This window comes from Mustela lutreola, chromosome 1 (assembly GCF_030435805.1).
Source record: "Mustela lutreola isolate mMusLut2 chromosome 1, mMusLut2.pri, whole genome shotgun sequence".
Classification (NCBI taxonomy): domain Eukaryota; kingdom Metazoa; phylum Chordata; class Mammalia; order Carnivora; family Mustelidae; genus Mustela; species Mustela lutreola.
This window is the reverse complement of record NC_081290.1, coordinates 183,852,006-183,866,277: the sequence shown is the minus strand read 5'-3', so window position 1 is coordinate 183,866,277 and position 14,272 is coordinate 183,852,006. Positions and strand designations below refer to the sequence as shown.

Below are 14,272 nucleotides of genomic sequence, written 5' to 3'. Positions count from 1 at the left end.
TAAATTTTGGTTGCAAGATACAGAATCATGATTTACCTCTTCTCCTTGAGCTTAGGTGAGAGGAAATTATTCCCGTTGTGGGACTGACTGCTCTTACTTGCAACCAGCACATTGTCTTTCACCAAGTACCTATCGGTTGATTGAATATTAGTGGAAGTATTAAGCATTTAAGTGTTGCAGTAATAAAAGCCACTTTTTAAACATGCAACCTAATGTGTTAATAATGCTTTGAAAGGTATTTATAATAATGATTATTAAAAATATCCCCACTAGAAAACAGTTAAAAATGTCAGACACAGAAATTCTTTGGCCGTGACTCTGGGTGGCACAGAGAAGGAAGCAAGCTAGTGCTGTCTTTAAGGATTGTAACCATGTATTGGTCTTGACATTGGTTAAGGGCTGAATGAACATCACCTTACATGATCCCCTCAAATCCCAAGTTGAGAATTTATTTAAATTGTTCTGGGTTGGCAGTGCCCATAGGTATCTTGCAAAAGCAAAAGGGGAAGCTTCTCCAGAGAAATGGATCTTTAACCCAGGTGTCAAAGAATTACTACAAATAAAGTTCTAGTGAACAAGAAATCACAATAAAAATCTCAATCACAAAGTACAGAAGTGAACAAGTTGTTGTACTTGAGAACCAACAGCAATAATAACAAAGCTGACCTGGAAGACTTCGTTGATTAGGAATTACTAAAATAAGAACATAAACATATTTGATATTTCTAAGTAAAAAAGAAGGAATTTGAAAACATGAATAAGAAACAAGAACCTAAATAATCCAGAGTGAAAAGGAAGTTAGAGAATGGAAGGAAATATTTACAAACCATAACCTGGAAAGAGGTTCAATTCCAAAATATATAAGAACTCCCACAGCTCAATACCAAAAAACCCCATTAATCTGATTTAAAATGGACTAAGAACTTCAATAGACACTTCTTTAAAGATGCTGTTCACTTAGCCAGCGGGTATTTGAAAAGATACATGGTGTCACTGTATTTCAGGGAAATGCAAATCAAAACTGCAGTGAGCTATAACTGTATACTTGTTAGAATGGCTATTGTAAAGCCCCCCCCCCCACACCCCGTCCAAACCACAAATCGGTGTTGGCAAGGATGTAGGATTGGAACCTTTGCGCCCTGTTGGTGGGAATGCCAAATGGTATAGCCACTGTACAAAATTGTATGGAGGTTCCTCAAAAAACTAAAAATAGAACTACCATATGATCCAGCAATCAACTTCTAGGTATTTATCTAAAAGATTAAAACAGGATCTTGAAGAGGTATCTGCACTTCCATGTTCTTGTAACATTTTTCACGATAACGAAGATTATTGTGACCAATACCAACAACTTTAGTGTCCATTGACCTATAAATGGGGGAAAATGGGGTATATGCCTAGAAGGGAATATTCAGTCTTGAAAAAGAAGGAAATCCTGCAGTGTGTGACAACATACACGAACCTTGAGGATGTTGTGCTAAGTGAGCTACCTAGTTACAGATGGACAACCACCACTGATTCCACCTATGGGACTCTAAAATAGACTTGTGGAAGCAAAGCACAGGTTGGTGATTGTTGGGCTGGGTAGAGGGGGAAATGGGAAGTTGCTAATCAGTGGGTATAAAATTTCAGTTGTTAGATGAATAAGTCTAGAGAGCTATCATACGACATTGTGCAGATAACAGTACTATATCGTATTTTTAAAAACCTGTTAAGGTAGACCCCCTGATTACCTGTATTGTCCACAATACAATAAAGAAGATAAAAGAAAAATAAGGAATGAGACTATGAAGATAAGCCAGCAGATCTGAGAAAGAACCACACAGAACTTCTAGGAATGAAAGCAGAATTGATGTTTAACACGCAGTGGTTAATTTGAATGGTTAGACACTAACAAACTAGAAAATTGATCTGAAGAGCTCAGTAGGGATGAAGTACAGAGTGACAGAAAGGAAATAGAAGGGAAATATAAAGATGTTAAACCTGTATTGACAGATTCCGTCAGATTCTAGGAGATGATAGAGTGGGGAGAGACAGTATTTAGGGAAGTAATACCTAAGAATTTCCACAATTGATGAAAAAAAAGATGCTAATTCATAGATTCAGGGAGCCCAACATATCCTGAGCTGGATAAATAAGGAATTAGTGAACCACGTAGAACACCAAAGGCAAAGAAGATCTTAAAAGTTGACAGAACTAATAGAATAGCTACAAAGGGATGTTAGATTGACGGGAGCCTTCTCAAAAGCCAGGAGATTAAAGAAAACTTCAGAGTACTCAGAGAAAATGATTGTCATCCTAAAATTGTGTACTCAGTTAAGCCATTTTTTTAAGACCAGGAGCTTAGTAAGGCTTTTCAGACAAAAAAAAAAAAAAAAAAAAAAAAAGAGAAACCAAACAAAAAGGGAATTTGCCATTAACAGATCCTCCCTCAACAAACTTACGAATGATATACTTAGGAGCAAGCAAAATTCAGAAAGCAGCTTTGAGATGCGCTGAGGAACCTGAGCTAGCCGACAGTTAACCCAGGAATATGTCTGCACAAATGTGGACTAAATGAAGCGGTAATCATTCCTAAGAATGTTAACGGGGTTAAAAACCTCCCAGAATGAAGTAGAGAAGACTCTCATTCCTTGGGTTTGAGAAACATGGACTTAGACAACTTCTTATTAACCCTTCATGTGTCTCCTCGCCTTTTTGTCTTGTGACTACTATTTATTGAGCAATTCTGTTCCAGACAGTCTTCTGAACACTTTCCCATGCATTGTCCTCACAGAAGTGTGACCAGTAGGCATTCTCATTATCCTCACTTGGCGGGTGAGGATTCTGACACAGGGATTTTGTCACCCGACCAGGGTACTGCTGCCAGTAAGTGGCGGAACCCAGATTTGAGCCTGTGCCCATCTGACTCTGAGGCCTGTTACTTTTCCACTGCATCGTGCTGTTTTCCTGTTGATAGTGTACATGATCTTAGCATGGAAAAGATAACATATCCTCCTAGAGTTTTTCTTCTGCTTGAAGAGTAAGCATGTTTGGGTTTGTTTTACACACAGAATTGCTAACAAACCTGTCCAAGCAGTTTTGTGTCTGCCTTTAGATCTTGAGCGTTTTCTGCGATGGGGGTATGTTTTTTCCTTTGATTTGAAATGTCTGTCCTTAAGATTGACTATGCTGATGGTCTTTGCCTTTCTTCTAGGGCTGTGTGCAAGAAGTTTGGGCTGCATGTAAGTCGAATGATGCTGGCCTTCTTGGTTCTTAGCACTGGCATGTTTTGCTCCTCATCAGGTAAGTAAAAGGGCAGGTGAGGGCATAACAGGTACTCTGAACTTTCACAGTTACATGAAAGGAAGAACTTGTGTCAGCATAGATTATGTTTAGATAGAATATCAGTAATTTGCAGAGCACTGTTTCTTGCATGATCTTCATCAGTCCTTACAGCAATTTTGTGTTAGGGGTAAGACCAATACTTTCTCATTTTTGCAGATGAGGACATGGAAATTGAGAAAAGTGAAATGAGTTACTGGGAGTCAGAGAACTCCTAAGTAGTAGAGCTTTCTATTATATTATTGTATTAAAAAATTTTTTTAAAAAAGATTTTATTTATTTATTTGTCAGACAGAGATCACAAGTAGGCAGAGAGGCAGGCGGAGAGAGAGAGAGGAGGAAGCAGGCTCCCTCCTGAGCAGAGAGCCCGATGCGGGGCTCGATCCCAAGACCCTGAGATCATGACCTGAGTTGAAGGCAGAGGCTTAACCCACTGAGCCACCCAGGTGCCCTTTTTTTTTTTTAAACCAGACTGAAAGACATCAGCACCTTCTGCCTTTTCTTGCTGTTAGAGGAAGAAAAAACAATTTTGTTATTTTGTTCTTTTTTATGTCTAAAAACCCTGTTCTTTGTGGTTCTACTTTCTGCCCATTATTTGCGATGTGTTCTATAAAGGTATGCATCCTCTGGGCCTTTTTTTCTCTTTTTTAAATGGTATCCTTAAAGAGAATGAGGATACAACCTTAGAGTTGTGGCTTGTGAGCCGTGCTGCTGTTGCACATTTCTGTTCTCTGAGCCATGGTGGCCTGCTGCCAAAAGGTAGCCTGTTTCCACTTCTCTGGAAAAATTAAGCTATTAGATATAATTATCTCAGTTTTAATTTCTGTGTGTACCAGAATCTAGTATACCCACAAAATATACACAAGAATCATATCCAGCACAAAAGTGTACATTTAACTTCATTGACAGTATCAAAATCTATGTGGTTGTGCAGAGACCTTATGAGAGTCACAGTGCTCCGGGAGACCATGCTCTCCCTTCCAGGCCAGCAGAGACCTCCAATTCCTCTGCTCACTTGTCCTCTGCATTGGTGGCTGTAACTGACAACTTTGCAGAGAGCTTCAGTATTATAGAGCATTTATCTGTGAAGCTTTTACCTCCTGTTTTTTTGTTACTTTGCTACTCCTAAAATGGATTCTTACAAGAGGGAGGTTTTCAGGAGTACCTTTAGCTTTGTCATCCCAGCCAAGAACGAGAAGGCCCAGAGAAGTTCAAGGCACCCTTTGATACACAGCCTCCAAAGCCTTTCCTGAGTTTGGGAGATCACATGGCCTGGTTGTGGTACTGGCCTTGTGCCGCTGTTTCTTCTTCAGTGCTCTAGGCGAGGTCGCCTTGTGCAGCCTGGAGAGGCAGATCTGCATTTTTGTATAGAGTTGTTAGAAACATGGATCGCATATTACTGTTACAGAGACCCTGAAAGCACTCAGCCTCTGTTGTAGCTGTTTACTACAGCAGAGTGATGCTAGATGGAAGTAACTAAGGCACTTCCACAGCCTGAACTATCTATGTCTGTCAATGCAGGATGCAAAGCAGCATTGCCATCCAATATTTGGCCCTTGAGACGGCTTCCCAGAATTCCTAGGGGGTAAAGGTTAGTGCCAGGACAGTCTCAGAAAACTATCAGAAGATAAACTACTTCAGAAATAGTCAACAATGGCTCCAAGTTTCTTGCAGCATATTCCCTGTCTGGAAATATAACCTTGAATTTTCTAAGTTTTGGACTTAGGGTACAGGACAGGAGAGGAATGGTGTTTTGGCATCATTTAACTAGGGGTGTGTTGGTACCATAAAAAAAGAAGAGTGACTGGAAAACAGCATGGAGGTTCCTCAAAATGTTGAAAATCGAACTACCCTATGACCCAGCAATTGCACTACTGGGTATTTACCATAAAGATACAAACGTAGTGATCCAAAGGGGCATATGCACCTGAATGTTTATAGCAGCAATGTCCACAATAGCCAAACTATGGAAAGAACCTAGATGTCAATCAACAGATGAATGGATAAAGAAGATGTGGTATATATATACAATGGAATACTATGCAGGCATCAAAAGAAATGAAATCTTGCCATTTGCGACGATGTGGATGGAACTAGAGGGTAACATGCTTAGTGAAATAAGTCAGAGAAAGACAACTATCATATGATCTCCCTGATATGAGGAAGTGGAGATGCAACATGGAGGGGGTTAAGGGGATAGGAGAAGAATAAATGAAACAAGATGGGATTGGGAGGGAGACAAACCATAAGTGACTCTTTTTTTTTTTTTTTTTTTTTTTAAAGATTTTATTTATTTATTTGACAGAGATCACAAGTAGGCAGAGAGGCAGGCAGAGATATGGGGGGGAAGCGGGCTTCCCACTGAGCAGAGAGCCTGATGCGGGGCTCCATCCCAGGACCCTGGGATCATGACCTGAGCTGAAGGCAGAGGCTTTAACCCACTGAGCTACCCAGGAGCCCCCATAAGTGACTCTTAATCTCACAAAACAAACTGAGGGTTGCTGGGGGGGAGGGGTATTGGGAGAAGGGGTGGGGTTATGGACACTGGGGAGGGTATGTGCTATGGTGAGTGCTGTGAAGTGTGTAAACCTGGCGATTCACAGACCTGTACCCCTGGGGATAAAAATACATTATATGTTTATAAAAAATAAACAATAATAAAAAAAAGACTGAGAAAATAAAAATCATTGAACTTCACTTTTTTTTTTTTTTTTTAAGGGGTATGACTTCACTGTACAATTCTAATATATTGTTTCTCAAAATATGTTCCTGGTTATTGGTATTGTGTAATGTGGGTAAATTTTTAGTAACATCTAATAAACCCCCTTCCCCCTCTTTGTGTTCCCCATTCCTTTCCTTTTGCAGCATTCCTTCCTAGCAGCTTCTGTATGTACACCACATTGGTAGCCGTGACTGGCTGGTATATGGACAAGACTTCAGTTGCTGTGCTTGGAGTAGCCGCTGGGGCTATCTTGGGCTGGCCGTTCAGTGCTGCTCTTGGGTAAGGGACCAACACAGTTCATCTTCCTTGTGTCCCTGGGCACATAGTAAATCTCTGTGTTAGCCTATCTCTGTGTTCTCTGCTTATGACCTAAAGTTACAGGAATGAATTGTACTTACAGAGCTTATGGGAAATGGAAGAATATTTCTCTTGGTGCATATTGTTGATTCATTCTAATAAGAATAGTGATTTTTAAGCTGTATGTTAGTCTGCTGTATGTTAGCTGCTGCTAAACCCCTTATGAACTTTATCCCTATGCTTACAGCAGCTTTGCAGGAAAAATACAATCATGGAAGCTTCATTTTTTATTTTTTATTTTTTTTTTAAAGATTTTACTTATTTATTTGACAGAGATCACAAGTAGGCAGAGAGGCAGGCAGAGAGAGAGGAAGGGAAGCAGGCTTTCTGCTGAGCAGAGAGCCTGATGCGGGGCTTGATCCCAGGACCCTGGGATCATGACCTGAGCCGAAGGCAGAAGCTTTAACCCACTGAGCCACCCAGGTGCCCCGGGAGCTTTATTTTTTAAATTATTTTTAAAATATTTAATTTATGTATTAGAGAGCGAGTATGCATGAGTCAGGGGAGGAGCAGAGGGAGAGGACTAAGCTGACTCCCCACTGGGCTTGATCCCTGGACCTTGAGATCAGGACCTGAGCCGAAATCAAGAGTCAGTCGCCTAATCAGCTGAGCCACCCAGGCACTCCAGTCATTAGTGCTTTATAAATGAGAAAAGAGAGTCTAAGAGGGTGATTTTCCTTGAAGATTCTGTTTGCTGGGGCACCTGGGTGACTCAGTCGGTTAAGCGACTAACTCCTGATTTTGGCTCAGATTGTGGTCTCACAGTGGTAAGACTGAGCCCCACATTGGGCTCTGTGCTTAGCGTGGAGTTGGCTTGAGATACTGTCTTTCCCTCTGGACTCAGGCCTCCCTGACCCTGCCTCTGGTGTGTTGTGCACACTGTACCACTCTGTGCTGTGCCTTTCCCACTCACCAGGCCTAAAACCAGACTTCCCTGAGATCTCCAGTTCTTGCCTCAACAGCTCTTTTCCCAAGGCCCATAGTATTTCTCACTCCTTATTTCTTGTTCCCCCAACTTCTGCTCTAGTCTGCACTGCCTCTAGTAATTCAGAAAAATATTGTACTTTGATGTTAAGGTCATTATAGTACAGTGGCCCCTTTAACAACATGGGGGCACTGACAGCCTGCGCTGTTGAAAAACCTGCATGTCACTTTGACTCCCCAGGAACTTGACAATAGCCTGTTGTTGACAGAGCCTTACCAATAACTTAGTCACATGTATTTTGTATGCTGTATTTATTATATATATATATACATTAAAGATTTTATCTATTTATTTGACACAGAGAGATAGATCACAAGTAGGCAGAGAGGCAGGCAGAGAGAGGGAGGAAGCAGACTCCCGCCGAGCAGAGAGCCTGATGTGGGACTCGATCCCAGGACCCTGAGATCATGACCTGAGCCGAAGACAGAGGCTTAACCCACTGAGCCACCCAGGCGCCCTGTATTATATATTCTTACAATAAAGTAAGCTAGAGAGAAGAAAATATTACTATGAAAATAGAGAAGATACATTCACAGTACTGTACTGTATTTATTAAAAAACCCCATATGTATGTTAACCCACACAGTTTAAACCTGTGTTGTTCAAAAGTCAACTGTAGTAGTATATTTTTATTATAAAAAAAAGTTCCAGGGACGCCTGGGTGGCTCACTTGGTTAAGCATTTGCCTTCGGCTCAGGTCATGGTCCTGGTGTCCTGGGATCGAGTCCAGCATTGGGCTCCTTGCTCAGGGGGGAGACTTGCTCAGAGGGAGACTCTCCCTCTGCCTATCACTCTGTCTGCCTGTGCTCACTCTGAAAAATAAATAAAATCTTAAAAAAAAAAGTTCCAGTTTGTATGAGGTAAAAAGAATTCTTAATTCTCTTTTCCCCTAGCCTAATCTTCAAAGATAGTCACTAATACTTTTGTATATATCTTTCCAGAAATTGTCCTTCTGTGTGTAAATGCACATGCATGTATATGTGCATACGTATCATAAATTCTTAAATAGAATCATCCTGTAACTGTATATATCTACTTTTTAAAAAAGATTTAATTTATTGTTATTTATTTATTGGACAGAGAGAGACACAGCAAGAGAGGGACACAAGCAGGGGGAGTGGGAGAGGGAGAAGCAGGCTCCCCGCTGAGCAGGAAGCCAGGGCTCCATCCCAGGACCCTGGAATCATGACCTGAGCCGAAGGCAGATGCTTAACAACTGAGCCACCTAGGCGTCCTTCTTTTCTCTTTTTTTAATAGGATCATTTCTAGGGTTTCTTTATTAAGTATCACATAGCCTTTTGGAGTAAGATACTTTTAACAGGTTAGGAATGTTGACCCTCAGCAATGTTAGCAAATGCTATTTTAGCATATAGGGAGATTATTCTCTATATATTGTTGAAATAATCTCAGAATGGCTTTTTTGTGTTGTATTATTATGTAACAGTTTGTTTATAATATGTATCTATAAAGTCTTTATGCCCTTACTTTAGCAGTTGTACTACTATGTATGTAAAACTAAAATGGGAACCCTACTCTACCCCAACCTTTAAAAAAAAAAAAAAATCTTTGGAGCACCTGGTTGGATCAGTCGGTTGAGTGTCCGACTCTTCACTTAGGTTGTGTGATCCCAGGGTGCTGAGATGGAGCCCAGCATCGGGATGTGCAGGGGCCTGGATCCTGCTTTAAGATTGTCTCTCTCCCCCTTCCCCATGGTGTTCTTTCTCTTGTAGGCCTGTTGAGAGGATTAAGATATGTAGAATGAGTTTACAATTCTGGTACATCATCAACATGCAGTAAATGTCAGTGTTGCAAAGCTCTACATGTCCTGCAAGTTTATTTACAGGAATGTCCTATCTTGGTATCACATAGGGCTGTCAGACACCTGAGGTCCTGATGGAGGCAGATTTCTCACTCAGGTAAAGGCATCTGAGAATGCTGTACTGACTGATCACCAGCCACTAATTTTCTCTCTTTAGGAGGGCCAAGGATGTCCTACTTTCCAGTCATCCTGGGGTTGCCTGTGTCCAAAGCCCACAGCTGTCCTCTCTGCATGTGTCTGGGAGCTCAGCCGGGGTACTCCCACCAGAGTAGAGGCCACAGGGGAAAAGCTATGTATCTTCTGTGTATGTAGACTTAGAGCCTTCTTTGGGTTGCATAGCATTCCATTATCTGACCATAATGTAGCCATTGCCTTGCTGGTAGATACGTAGTTTTCTGTTTTTTTTTTTTTTTTTTTTTGTTTTTTTTTTTTTAAAGATTTTATTTATTTGTCAGAGAGAGAGAAAGAGCACAGGCAGACAAAGTGGCAGGCAGAGGCAGAGGGAGAAGCAGGCTCCCTGCGGAGCAAGGAGCCCGATGTGGGACTCAATCCCAGGATGCTGGGATCATGACCTGAGCTGAAGGCAGCTGCTTAACCAACTGAGCCACCCAGGCGTCCCTTTTCTGTTTTTTTTTGCTATGATGTACAATGCTTCAGTGAACATTTTTGTATATATATCTATACATTTATGGAAATTTATTTATGGGATAAATTTTAAGGAGAGTTCAATGTTTTCTAGAGGATAAGTATTCTAAATTTTCTTAATTTTGCTTTCAAGGCTGGTTTTCCCACCGTCAGTCTTCTATTTTGCATATCTTCAAAATATTAAAGATTTTGTGTGAAGCCCTCTTCTATCTCTTCTCCTATCTTTCAGTCATCTTGATGATTCCCGTATCTTAAATCTGGTCCAGTCATCTCATATATATTAGATATCTCCTTTTCTATAGCTAAACATTTACAAAACTGAGCTCCTTATCTTCTGTCTATATCTGTTCTTTTGCCTATGTTTCTATCCCAATAAATGGCACCACTATCTACTCAGTGCTGAACCAGGAACCTGAAAATTATCTGTGACTCGTCTCTCTTTCCTATGTCCTGTTTATTGTACCTTCTGAATATCTTGACTCTGACTACTCCTCTTCACCTCTGCTCCTGGATTACCATACAGCCTGCTAAATGACCTTCCCATCCCTAGGCTTGATCTCTGGAAATCTCTCCGTAATCAAACTAGACTTACCGTCCTGAAATGCAAATAGGACTATATCATTCCCTGTTTTGTTTTAAACTCTACAGTAGCTTCGCCATTCCTCTGTATCACAGAGGCTGGCAATCTGTCACCTGTGGGCCCAGTCCACTTGGTCTTATTTTGTACAGCCCAAGAACTAAGAAGTTGTTGCATTATAAAGGGTTGTTAACAAAACATACACACACCCACAGTTGACACACACACACACACACAGAATATGCAGCAGAGACCATGTGTGCCCTGTAAAGCCTAAAAGCCTAAAATACATACTGTTAGGTCCCTTATTTAATTGTTCATTTTTAAAGATTTTATTTATTTAACAGAGAGTGAGAGAGCACAAGCAGGCAGAGCAGCAGAGGGAGTGGGAGAAACAGGCTCCCCACTGAGCAGGGAGCCTGATTTGGGACTCGATTCCAGGACCCTGGGATCATGACCTGCGCTGAAGGCAGTTGCTAAACCAACTGAGCCACCCAGGTGCCCCCTGTTAGGTCCTTTAAATAAGAAGTTTGAACCCCCTGCCCTATGGGTCCAGATTCTAACATGACCCACAAAGTCCTGATCTTCCCTCCTTTTTTACTTCTCCAACCTTTTGCTCCTCTGTTCCTTTTACTCTGCACCATTGGCAATGAACTTTGTGTGTTCTTCAAGTACCTCTGCGTGGCACGTTTTGATTGGTCTACCTTCAGCTGAGATAAGGGATTTCCGAATGGCTATTAGTTGACCGTCATTTATTGAATACTTAGTGTTAGGCACTGCTGACACTTTGATAAAGAAGACACTTCCTGCACTTCCAGAGCTTACGTTTAGTAGGAAAGACAGACATTGAACAAGTAATTAAAAGTATGATGACTCACCGAAGGAGAAGTAAAGATGCTATAGAAATGTAAATATTTGGGCGGAAAAAAATGAAAATACAAATGATAATGCAAAATTTTGATAATAGAATGTGAAAGTTCATATCACAGGAGAAATACCTTCTGATAGCACATGGCATTGCTAAATAAAAGACAGAGGTGGTAATGCCATGTGAATTCAGAGATGGGAGACATTGGTTCTGCAGAGGGGTCCAGAGCAAAGCCTATAGTTGACATTTGGGTAAGTTCTTTTGGAAGAGGTTGATGTGGGGAGGGAATTCCTTGTGACTCGAGCGTGGGTGAAGATTCCAACTAGTGTTCTAGATTTGGAGGTCATGGATATGAAGGTGACTATTCATGTAAGAGTGCAAGTACCTACTGAGAAAATGCGTGTGGAAAAAAAGAAGAGTAGAAGTTTGCTTCTGGGACCCAGGACCATGGTAGGGCACAAAAAAGACATCTGGAAAGGAGCACTTGGGAAGAGGCCAGGAAAGAACAGGAGCCAGGAAACCTAGAGGAAGAAGCAGATGCTTTGTGTTAAGTGCTGCAGGAAGACCAAGGGAGGTGAAGGTTGTGAAGAGTTGCTGGGTCTGGCAGAGAGGAGATTCCTGTTGATCTTAAGTCCATCGCATGGACTTGAAGCCAGGCCTTCAGGAAGAAATGGTGAAGGCAACGTACATATGCCACTTGCTTGCAGAATTTGAGTGAAAGGGATAAGCGCAAATGGTGTTGGAAAGAGACATAGCAGAACTGACAAATCAAAATGTGTAATATTATTAAAATCTTTATAAATCATGGAAGAGATGAGCATTCATTTGGCCGGGTGGGTATAGGACCACAGGGCACATTCACTTAATGTACTCTGAATGAACATTCACTTAATGTTACACTGTATTGTTGAGAAGACGTTCTCTCCTCTATCAGCTTTCTTTCCTCACTATTAACTGCTAGAGACATGTTTTCCCCCTTTTCAGCATGAGGTATGTGTGAATGACTTGTTTGAGTCTACATTCTAAGTGTTTTATTTAATTCCCTATTTCATTTCTCTGTTAAATAGTTTACCCATTGCCTTTGATTTGCTGGTCATGAAACACAGGTGGAAGAGTTTCTTTCATTGGTCTCTGGTGGCCCTAATACTTTTTCTGGTGAGTTTTATTTTTTGTTTTGTTTTAAACTTGTAATGAAAGCATATTGATAGGAAAGAGAATATGAGAAATTCATTCTGCTTCTCATTTTGAAGTTTATCCTGTTAGCATTGGGAGCATGTTTCCAGAAGAAAACCCTGCAATTGGTATCTATTTTCTGCTCCGTCTTAGGTGCCTGTGGTGGTCATTGATAGCTACTACTATGGGAAGCTGGTAGTTGCACCAGTGAACATCGTCTTGTATAATGTCTTTACTCCTCATGGACCTGATCTTTATGGTAAGGCCTTAGGGAATCTGGGGAAGAGGAAGAGAGAACTTCCTTTGCCTGAACTTTGAAATTTCAGCTCGGTTGCTTTATTTCCTCAAATACAGCATTTCTTTGCTGCTAATCTTAAAAGTAAATGACGTTCTGATATAGCACAGTGGTGATAAGTAGCCACTAAATATTTCTTCTTGATTAATGTGATTTCTTTCTTTCAAGATTTGAGAGAGAGAGAGAGCGCGTGTGCACATGCGTACAAGTGAGTGTGGGGAGGGGCAGTAGGAGAGGGAGAGAAAAATCTTAGACTCCTTGCTGAGTGCAGAGCCTGATGCTGGACTTGATCTCAAGATCCTGAGATCCTGACCTGATCTGAAACTGAGAGTTGGACACTTAACCGACTGAGCCCCTTGATTAATGTGATTTCTTTTAGTCCTGCTGTATTCTCAGTATGCCATGGCTCTTGATGCTACTTTTTTGAGTGAAAAGTTACTTTTTTTCTGTTCTCATTAGAAAACCAGTATGGTAGCTAAAACAGGAAAATAAAAACATTTATAATCCCATTATCTCCAGATAAACAAGCTGTTGTTAACACCTTTGCATTCAGGGGAGAAAGTTTGGGAAATGTGTAGACCAAGCAGAGCAAGTGGTAGAGTCAGCCTGAGAGGGTGGGTAGTTTGGCCAGTTTAGGGTTGAGCGGAAAAGAGTGGGATGCCTTTAGTTTGGGGAAGGCAGACTCCATTTTACCTCCACACCCCACTCCCTAGCCCTGAGCCTGTGTTATTTGCCCCCCTAGGGCATTTGAGTTAGTGACAGTTACAGAGGGATGACCTAGAGATCTTCCTGGTCAGATCTGCCATTTTATGAGACTGTTTTGTCATTAAAATAAGTAGTTTCTGTTGCATTAATTTTCAGAAGGTCTTGAAGCATTTTGTGTATGTGATCATCTTGGGGCTGTGCTGTGAATTGGGTTAATATTACCTCTGTGTTCTTACCCGTTTGAGCCATGCCCATCACTTTTCTGTGCCACTTTGCTAACAGAACCAAGAGATCGGATGAGGAGATTTAAAGTAAGTGTATGAGTGAGATTTAATTGGTCCTCTTGGGATTTGTGGAGTATTGTCATTGTAGAGGGCAGTAGGTAATAGGTTGAAATTGTGTTTTGTTCCATGACTTGAATTCACAAACCGCCTCGTTTAGAGAATAATTGCTAGGTAAAGGAGTTTTAATTTTTTAAAAAAGTTTATTTAAGAAATCTCTACACTCCACATGGGGGTCCAGCTCACAACCCCGACATCAGGAGTCACACACTTCTCTGAGTCAGCCAGGAGCTCCCTAAGTGAAGGAATTTTAAAAGGTGTTACATAAAACTGATCAATTGTTGAACATTATATCAAAAATTAATGATGAACTATATGTTGGCTAATTGAACATAATAAAAAAATAATAAATAATAAAAATAATTAAAAAATAATAAAAATGCTCCTTTAGGGCAGACTCAAGATCCCCAAGGGTGTGAAGAAGAGCTGCAATTTTAAGCTTTTGCCTCTAGATGTCTCCC

At 40.9% G+C, this 14,272-nt stretch overlaps 1 protein-coding gene across 1 annotated transcript in view; it reads left to right on the top strand.

Moving 5' to 3' along the window:
• The window catches only part of ALG9 (ALG9 alpha-1,2-mannosyltransferase), a 96,272-nt gene that overhangs the window by 13,139 nt on the left and 68,861 nt on the right, over positions 1 to 14,272 (top strand). Inside the window, exons 5-8 of the mRNA XM_059180402.1 lie at positions 3,197 to 3,285; positions 6,190 to 6,325; positions 12,365 to 12,452; positions 12,624 to 12,729. Coding sequence (XP_059036385.1) covers positions 3,197 to 3,285; positions 6,190 to 6,325; positions 12,365 to 12,452; positions 12,624 to 12,729 — 419 coding nt within the window. The remainder of the gene's footprint in view (positions 1 to 3,196; positions 3,286 to 6,189; positions 6,326 to 12,364; positions 12,453 to 12,623; positions 12,730 to 14,272) is intronic.